The sequence below is a fragment of the Gobio gobio genome (assembly GCF_949357685.1).
Source record: "Gobio gobio genome assembly, chromosome: 7".
In the NCBI taxonomy this organism is placed as follows: Eukaryota; Metazoa; Chordata; class Actinopteri; order Cypriniformes; family Gobionidae; genus Gobio; species Gobio gobio.
Window position 1 is genome coordinate 358,161 of NC_137103.1, and position 10,294 is coordinate 368,454.

Sequence of the window (10,294 nt, forward strand, 5' to 3'; positions counted from 1 at the left end):
CTGGAACACACAGATGAGGCCCTGAAGTAGGTGCAGAAGGTCCTTAATCTGGAACATACAGATGAGGCCCTGAAGTAGATGCAGAAGGTCCTTAATCTGGAACATACAGATGAGGCCCTGAAGTAGATGCAGAAGGTCCTTAATCTGGAACATACAGATGAGGCCCTGAAGTAGGTGCAGAAGGTCCTTAATCTGGAACATACAGATGAGGCACTGAAGTAGATGCAGAAGGTCCTTAATCTGGAACATACAGATGAGGCCCTGAAGTAGATGCAGAAGGTCCTTAATCTGGAACATACAGATGAGGCCCTGAAGTAGGTGAAGAAGGTCCTTAATCTGGAACATACAGATGAGGCACTGAAGTAGGTGCAGAAGGTCTTTAATCTGGAACACACAGATGAGGCCCTGAAGTAGGTGCAGAAGGTCCTTAATATGGAACACACAGATGAGGCCCTGAAGTAGGTGCAGAAGGTCCTTAATCTGGAACACACAGATGAGGCCCTGAAGTAGGTGCAGAAGGTCCTTAATCTGGAACACGCAGATGAGGCCCTGAAGTAGGTGCAGAAGGTCCTTAATCTGGAACACGCAGATGAGGCCCTGAAGTAGGTGCAGAAGGTCCTTAATCTGGAACACGCAGACGGAGGAACCTTGAAGTGAAGGTTTGCTCTCCTGACCTTAGCCTTGTTGCAAATGTCTCTATGTGTCTTCTGACTCTGTGGGTCAGACACTCAGGACTTGGTCAATCCGCTTTGGTCTCTCTGGCATGGAGACTCGGGACGTGCTGTAGTCGTCTCGCTGGACTAAAACTCTGAACGTAGTGGTTGTTAATTTCTCTTTCCTCACAGGCTGGAGGCTCAGAACGTGGTCGTATCTGTTACTGCCTCACAAACTATAAATTCAGATCCTCAGATCTTTTGTTGTCTCTCTGGATTAACCAGAGGCTCAGAATGTTACAGTGTATCTGATATGTCTCATCCTTGTTGGATAGACTCAGAACTGTTTGTCTCTCTTGTGGGGAGACTCAGAACTTGGTTGCTCTGTCACAGTCTCATCCTCGCAGGACAGACTCACAACTTGGTGATCTGTTTCAGTCTCAGACTCGGATTCAGAACAAGGAGTGTCTGTTGAAAGAGTACCTTTATCCCTTTCTGATGAGGAGGAGATTGCAATTTGGTGCTTCTCCATTCCAGTGTTGCGATTGGCTGCTGGCATCAAAGGGGGCCCACAGTGTGGCCCACCCTTCTTTCCCCTGTGGAACTCATTTGCATGCTCTACACAGTTAGAAGTCTTTTAAGTGTCATTAACATTTACCAATGCATTTCTCACTTCCCAAACCACCATCAGAATACCCTTGGTATTCATTCATGATCATTTGTTCATTAACAGCTGAATCTGTGTAAGATGTTGGGGCGGCAGTGGCTCAGTGGTTCATGTAGGTTGTCTACAAACCGGAAGGTTGGTGGTTCAATCCCCGGTTCCACCTGACCAAGTGTCGAGGCTCATCGAGGTGTCCATGAGCAAGACACCTAACCCCAGCTGCTCCCGAGCTGGATGGTGCCTTGTATGGCTGACACCGCCGTCTGTGAATAAATGAATGGGTGAATGAATGAATGGGTGAATGTGAGGCAATATGTAAAGCGCTTTGGTGGCCATGGGTCTGTTAAAAGCGCTATGTAAATGCAGTCCATTAACCATTTACCATTATAAATAGCTGTCACTTTTTTATATAAATAGCTGAATACTTATTTCTCTGAATTAGTATGAAATGGATGTGTGTAGTTTAAATCAGTCTTAAGATTTCCAAACATAGTTATGAATGGATTTGGATGGATCATTGTGGTCTTTCTTTCACCCGCTACTGCTAAGGTCCTGTGGAATTTTTATGGCAGTCACAGACCAGGACATTAAATGGTAAATGGTAAATGGACTGCATTTATATAGCGCTTTTAACAGACCTACGGCCATCCAAAGCGCTTTACATTTTTGCCTCACATTCACCCATTAATACACCAACGGCGGTGTCAGCCATGCAAGGCGCCATCCAGCTCGTCAGGAGCAGTTGGGGTTAGGTGTCTTGCTCATGGACACCTCGACACTTGGTCAGGTGGAATCGGGGATTGAACCACCAACCTTCCAGTTTGTAGACAAACTACATGAACCACTGAGCCACTGCCGCCCAATCCCATTAGGGATTAGGGTGAAGGGCAGAAACTGCATGTGGACCAATGAGAAGTCCTGTCCTTCCTGGGCTTGGTACCAAAGGTCTTCTTCCTGCCCTCCAAGAGGTGTCTGTCTGTTGTCCTAGCATCTTTATCTTATGGTGTTGGACAGTTTTTTTGTGTTAGTCCACCAAGATCCAATCAAAATGTAGCAAACCTTTGTCTACAGTTATGGGCAGAGAGTGGCCCGGCCATAAACTGGGCCCTGGAATGTGCTGTCCACTACATCCGAGACAAAGGGATTTTCTCCCGCCTTAAGTTCACACAGATGATTGGTTATTTCAGAAAAGATGGGCATATGTTAATGGGCCTTAAAGGACAATGACACCAGCGCATCTTTGCTCAGGCCACTTGGTCAGTCAACTTTCTCAACTTCGACAAGACTACAACATCCTTTTCTCACCTTCCGGCAACACTTCACTTTCAAGTTAACCTTCAAACTTCCCGCGGATCGATAACACGAGCTCCGGAAGAACCAGGAAAAAGCTTCAGCTCACGAACGCTCTGACAAACTCGATAATACTCGCCTCTTGTTTTGATCAGCCCCAAACCCAATGCAAGTATGAATTTGATGGAAATTTAGATGCGTTTTAAGATTTGTGTCCCTGTTTAAGGTGATTTTATTTGTTGATGGCTCTCCGGTTAATTGTTTGTGAAATTGCCATCCTTGATCTTCTCTCTTTCTTTCTCTTCTTCTCTCTCTCTTTCTTTACTCTTCGTTATCCTGTATATATGTATTCTTTGTTTAGTTGTATGTATTTGTAGTATCAATTATTAAAACCATTATATCCACGTTAATTGTCATTGTTGCCGCTCACAAATCATAGTCACTTTAATGTTCAGATTTTGCTACAAGCTTTCATATAGTATCGTTGAGTACTCAAATTAATATTCTTATAGATCAGAAAGTTATTCTTCACGGCCAGAAGGATAATCGTCCTGAAGATTTGATAGAAAGAATAAAACTTTGTGAGAATTTATAAGATTGTACTGTCGGTTCGTCGTACGAACTGATCAGTCAATTTGAAATTCTTTAAAGATTATTATGTACTTTATTTAACACATATATTCGTAGTTAATTGCAATCCATTGTTATTAACCATATATGTATATATTGCACAAATACCTAGGTTTTGTATTTCCCTTTTGCACAATCATAACATGTTACGATTGATTATGAATAATTAAATATAAATACATATAATTCCCTATTGAGCTAATTTAATTTATTAACATACAGTGCCCTCCACAATTATTGGCACCCCTGTTTAAGATGTGGTCGTGGACTTCAAAAAATTCTCCTTTTTTTTAAACAACATAGAACCCAAATGCAAAAAAAGAGAAAAAGTACAAGTTACATTAACTACATTACTTTGGTGGTAAAAAAAAAATCACACATTTAGAAAAAAAAAAAAATTGAAATCATGTGTCCCACAATTATTGGCACCCCTAACAATTCCTCTGAAAAATTTAATTGATTTTTTTTTAAAATATATTTTTCTGTAGTTGCTAAAGTTGGTCAGGGTATCTAGGAACTTTTAATTAGTAATTCATGACTTCCTGTTTCCCTGGGGTATAAAAATTACGTGACACAAAGGCCTAATTCTCTTACTCATTTGTCAACATGGCAAAGACAAGAGAACACACCATTCAAGTAAGGCAGATGTGTGTCGACCTTCATAAGTCAGGCAATGGCTACAAGAAAATAGCCACTCACCTTAACTTGCCCGTATCTACAGTCAGAGGAATCATTAAGAAGTTTAAAACAACTGGAACAGTGACAAACAAGGCTGGAAGAGGTCCCAAGTTTATATTGCCACAACACACAATGAGGAGGATGGTAAGAGAAGTAAAAAAAATTCCTAAGCTCACTGTCACAGAATTGCATTAAAGAGTGGCATCTTGGGGTCACAAAGTCTCCAAAACAACCATCAGACGCTCTCTACATGCCAACAAGCTGTTTGGGAGGCATGCAAGAAAAAAGCCTTTTCTCACTAACACTCACAAACGTAAACGTCTGGAGTTTGCTAAGCGGTACTGGGACTTCAACTGGGATCGTGTGCTTTGGTCAGATGAGACTAAGATTGAGCTTTTTGGCAACAAACACTCTAAGTGGGTCTGGCGTAAAACAAAAGATGAGTGTGCCGAAAAGCACCTCATGCCCACCGTGAAGTATGGTGGAGGATCTGTGATGCTGTGGGCCTGTTTCTCTTCCAAAGGCCCTGGGAACCTTGTTAGGGTGCATGGCATTATGAACGCTTTGCACTACCAGGACATTTTTAATAAAAACCTGATGGCCTCTGCCAGAAAGCTGAAGATGGGTTGTCATTGGGTCTTTCAGCAGGATAATGATCCAAAACATGTGGCAAAATCTACACAAAATTGGTTCAGCAGTCACAAACTCAAGGTCCTCCCATGGCCATCTCAGTCCCCAGACCTCAACCCAATTGAAAACCTGTGGGACGAGCTAAAGAGGAGAGTGCATAAGAGAGGACCCAGGACACTGGATGATCTAGAAAGATTTTGCAAAGAAGAATGGTCAAAGATCCCTCTCTCTGTGTTCTCCAATCTTGTGAAATGTTATAGGAGGAGATTAAGTGCTGTCTTGTTGGCAAAAGGGGGTTGTACAAAGTATTAACATCAGGGGTGCCAATAATTGTGGGACACATGATTTCAAGTTTTAGTTTTTTTCTAAATGTGTGATTTTTTTTTTTTTTTACCACCAAAGTAATTGTAACCCAGGTTGAAATCTGGTAATATATTATTAGTTCTGCTGCCCCTTTAAGAAGTGATCTCATGCCACCCCAGTCATGTGACTGTGCTTGGCCAATCGCGCAGTAGAGCACAAGTTTAATTAGGCTGCGGCTTCTTCCACATTCAGAGGTGTGGGGAAGCTGATCGGCAGCTGTGGACAGGTTTGTGTTCAACAAACAATTCACTCTTTTGCTTGATTTATTCTTTTAAGTTAAACACATCATTGTAACTTTTAGAATAACTTAGTGGCTGCAGGGGATTGTCACCGTCACCCGATTGCCATATGTTTACTTAGAGGAACTGGTGAGTACTCTGAATGAATGAACTACATGCTGAAAGCTAACATATTAGCCAAATATTCACCAACTGGTTTTGATTAATTTTATGCTTTTGTGACATTTGCATTTGTGGGTTACAAATATATTTGTTTTCAGTAAGTGTGTTTATATGTAGTAAGGAAATCTGATTATAGTGCTGTTGAATATATTTGAACTTTGTGCAGCCAATACAACTTTAACATTGTACTGTTTATTGTGTTGTCATGCCCTTAATGTTTATTATTTGTAGTTTGTACATTTATTGATTTATTTTGTAATAATTTAGAATTGTGTGCACATGAAAATGATATCTGAGTGTGGAATGAGCTGATGCTTAGTTTCAACTTAGCCCTGTTATTTACTGGTCCTGTTGTTGTACTACAGGCCAGGTTTTTTTCTCTCTGTCTGGAGACGAATGATGGCGAGCCGAATTTCTATTGCTGGGAGCCTACCATCCGTGTAGCATCCACTGAATAGCCATCCTACTGGTCTGGTAGGAAGATTGTCCACAGCCTGTCCCCCACACACTTCTCCATAGACTAGTGCTTCAACCCCACATACACATCCTTCACATGATGAACAATAACTTACGGACTTATCACTACAAACTTCCATAAAACCCTTGGGGGTTGTCGCGCTGGTCTTGTATACCATCTATTGCTGGGACAGTTCTTTTTCTTTTTGGTTTTTGTGTGGTTGTATTTGCTGTAATTCATATTAGTATATACTTGAACATCAACTACCAAGTGCACTTAACTATAAACCGGTTCAACTGCAGTCTGTAAATATTTTGGGATTCTTTTTCTTTTCTTTCATTATTTCTATTTGTAAAGAGTTTGTTTGATTATTTTGCAATACATGGTACCTGCACCAAATTTAAACTTATGTTTCTGTGTTGTTACTGACCACCAGCTCCTGTAGACGAATTTAGACTTCTGTTATTTTACTAGCCTAGGACATATTAACATCGGTTAACCGTCTCAAACACCCGTTACATAATGTAATAAAATGAAAGGTTGGATTTTTGTCTTTTTTTGCATTTGGGTTCTATGCTGTTTAAAAAAAAGGAGAATTTTTAGAAGTTCACGACCACATCTTAAACAGGGGTGCCAATAATTGTGGAGGGCACTGTATGTAGCCGAGTCGTTACAAAGGCTATCTGAACATTAAACTGTGCAGACAGTCTGATGAGGTCTCAAAACCAGAGAAAACACTCAAGCTCATCTAGAAACAGAAAACTGTGTGCATTAGGAAAAAAGTCAAACGTTTTGAACATGCATCAAATTTGTGATGGATCTACTACTATGGAAACAGTCATGCGGGCTGTTTCTTGTAATAACTATCCGCTAACGTCCAGCCCCGGTCAGCCCACAGCAGCACATGTGAAATTCTCCACTCCGTCCCCATCAAAAAGTGTCACGTCTCCATCCAAACGATCTGTGGTATGTCATGGCACTGGTGTTTCTGCAGATTCTGTGCTTGATGTTTACAGAGCGTTATGGTTCCTGACTGTTGTTTCCTCCTCCAGTTCTCGCCCAAAACGCCTCCTCACTGGGCCGAGGACCAGAAGTCCCTCCTGCAGATGTTGTGCCAGCAGATCGAGTCCTTGAAGGTCAGTTGCACATCCACCGCTTGTAGCAGAATCAGTCACTGTGTTTGCTTTTGGTTTGTTTGCACGTTTTGTCATGGAAGCCTACTGATATTTTTATACAACTTTAGACAACATCTAACCCTTGAGTGTAAGGTAATCCTTGAGCAAGAACACAAAGATTGGCAAGCTCAGTTTGAGCATGCAAACATTCACTGTGAACAAGAGCAGAGAATCGAGAGAGCACTTTAGACTCCAGTCCATGCGTCCAAGAGCGAAGGACATTTGCATGCCAGTGCAGAGATTTGCACACATTACATGCTTGCACTCTCTATAAAAGCCATAAGGTTCAGCTGGAGAGGGGCACAGGAAAATATTTTGTAACGCATCACAGTACTAGAGGTCGATAGAGATCAGTTTCACTGATTAATCAGCACTGAAAGTTACATTTTGAAGTTATTTGTTATGGAACAAAAATAAAAACAACGCGGACAGTTTGACTATTTATATCAGACTGAATCAGTCATTTGAAAACAGCGTGACTGATACAGAGTCTTCTCTTTTGCTCTTATTATGATGCACAAAGTTCTTCACATCAGCACAGCACGTCTGCACTACAAGCGAGCTGCACGCTGTGATAGAAAGACTTTTCCTCGCATTTCAGAACATTTGATGGAATGGTTAATTGCCCAATCAGACCAGTCTGGCGTAGTCACAAAAGTTAAATACACACAAAAATTTCCCCACAAAAAGAATCTTGCTGAGTTTCCTCATAAACAAAGACTCTTACGTAAACAGCTGAGAAAGGAGAAACATGTATCAGTATATTGGATCTGTGCATTTGCTCTTAAAGTGACAGCAGCCTAATAAACCTGCGGCTGTCTGTGTCATTAATGTTATTAAAACATCAAAAGACAAAGAGAAAATCACTCACTGCTCTTGACTGATGGACTTTTGTAACTTTAAGTTTTAAGTATTAATCTGTGTTTAATTTACATTGAAGAGTATCCAGTGTTATTTTACATTTGATTGTTCAATTTCTGTAGTATCTCTGTACCTGAATACTGTTGTTAGACCTACCTAAAAAACCTTTCATTTGGAACTTTATCTATTTTGATTGTATACTGTATATTTGTGCTACTGCTTGTAATTTATTTGTTCTTATTTTACTATTTACTGTTTGTAAAAATGTGTAAGAAGCCTGAATAAATGTTTATGCCTGTAGATCAAATAGTTGATAAATTGCAAATGCTTTGTTCTCAAATGCAGAGTACAGGTCTTTAATGCAGTTCACGTACGTTTGCTCCACCTTGTGCATTACAAATACGGTTTCTAAAATTGAATTAGTGTGATTAAACGGTTTTCAACTTTAAGTAAATATTTGTAAATTATTATAAAGTAAAGCCCTGTGCACACAGTACATTTATTAAATATTTAGTTTAATCGTTTTTTGGGCATCGCTGTGCCTCAAGTGACTCCAGTTTCAAGACCCAGCTCGAGGTAATTTGTCTGTCCTGTTCCCTTCTCTGTCCCCCATTTTTTTCCAGTTTCATCTACACTGTCCTCCTTAATAAATGCTTAAAAGGCCAAAAACATCTTTAAAAAGCTGTTACTATTATACCTGTAAGCAGGCGCTGCTTTGAAAGTTTAGGGTAGATATGGGTAAAATCCAACCATATGAAACTGGTCAACTCTTGGTGAAATTAGATCAGACGAGTTTCTGATTTTAGTGTTCATAATATCCTGTTTTGTTTTCTGTCTCTCACAGAATGAGGTTCATGACCTGCGGCATAATAATTCCTCTGATGCGACCGCATCCTCATATAGGATGTATCGAGAGAATTATCCTGCAGAAGGACTTCCGGAAGCATTTCCTGGAGCACAGGCATTCCATGGTGTTCCTCTTACTGGTCAGTTCAATGAGTTGCTTTATCCCTCTAATCTGCAGTCTTTGAAATTGTTAGTGTATACCAGTGGTTCTCAAAGTGTACCCCCCCCCCCCAACACATCAAATCTTGTTCACTTTCAACATTCAAATATGCCAATGATCTCACGACAATAGACAGGCGAACCAATGAGGTTTGTTCAGTGTTATAATATGTGCTTATGTGACAAAACAAATGTTCTTGCTGGCACAAAAGATTTCATTAGGCAGGACATGAATTTGAGTGAAAATGACTTTAAATTGCAATGTTTTGCACAATGCAATCTGATGAATTCCCAAGAGTCAAATCAGATGAAAACCTTTTATGGTGCTTTTATGTGCCATTTGAGCTTGGTTACAATCATCATCCTCTCATCCTTGAGTTTCATGGCTAAAAATGTCATACAGGTTTGGAGAGACATCACATTGAGTAAGTGACAGGATTTTTATTTTTGGTCAACTGGTCTCCTCATATTGCTCCTGCAAAACAATATCACTTATTTATTCAATGTGTCTTTTGAAACAGATAAAAAACAATTATGTTGGCCTACTTACAGTTCAACCATCGCAATAATGGAAAAAAATATGAAGCTAAAAGAAACATTTAAACATTATTTCATTATTAATTGATGAGGGTACATTTTTTACTTCTAAAAAGGGGCATCACCAAAAAAACGAGAACCACTTGTGTCTACAATAGTTAAGACCTGCTTAAAACCCATTCCATTTATTTGTCTCAGTTTCCACTACAGGTCCCTCTGCGTACTACAACCAGTCTCCAGCATATAATTCACAGTATCTTCTACGCCCTGCTGCAAATGTTACACCAACAAAGGTAGTGGAGTGATTTTCATGTTAATGCAATTTATTCTACCTTTTATAGTAAACAAGAAAAGACACAGAATCAAAATCAAAATACTTTTTCTTTACCTCTGCAGGACCCAGTATACGGGATGAATCGTCTTCCTCCACAGCAGCATATGTATGCCTACCAACAATCAACACACACACCACCTCTTCAGTCAACTCCTGCATGCATATATCCTCAAGAGCAGGTCTTTGGTGCTCCCATCCGGTTTGAGTCCCCAGCTACATCCTTACTCTCCCCATACAGTGAAGAGTATTATGGTCACAATTTTCCTCAACCTACAGTCAATCCAACATTGCCAGAGCCTGGCTATTTCACCAAGCCAAGTGCCATTACATCCACGCAGCCATCCAGGAGCAGTGAAAGCAAGGCTGTTGACCCCAAGATGAGTTCCACAGGTGAACCTCCTAAGGTTCCAAACTTTGGGGGCGTTTCCTTTGCCCCATCAACATCGGCAACAACTGCATTCAAGTTCAACTCCAATTTCAAGTCCAATGATGGTGATTTCACCTTTTCTTCTAATCAGATGAAAAATAGTGAAAGCCTCTTGGGACTTCTGACGTCAGATATTCCCCCCAAAGCGGAAGGACCATCAGAACCGAAACACCCGACCCAAGACCAGCC

The 10,294-nt window shown here is 40.5% G+C and overlaps 1 protein-coding gene across 1 annotated transcript in view; it reads left to right on the forward strand.

Annotated features, from left to right (window-relative positions):
• Positions 1–6,167, forward strand: part of LOC307129681 (ranBP2-like and GRIP domain-containing protein 3) — a 96,118-nt gene extending 89,951 nt beyond the window's left edge. Inside the window, exon 13 of the mRNA XM_079822307.1 lies at positions 5,675–6,167. Coding sequence (XP_079678433.1) covers positions 5,675–5,767 — 93 coding nt within the window. The 3' untranslated portion in view covers positions 5,768–6,167. The remainder of the gene's footprint in view (positions 1–5,674) is intronic.
• The last annotated feature ends 4,127 nt before the right edge of the window (positions 6,168–10,294 follow it).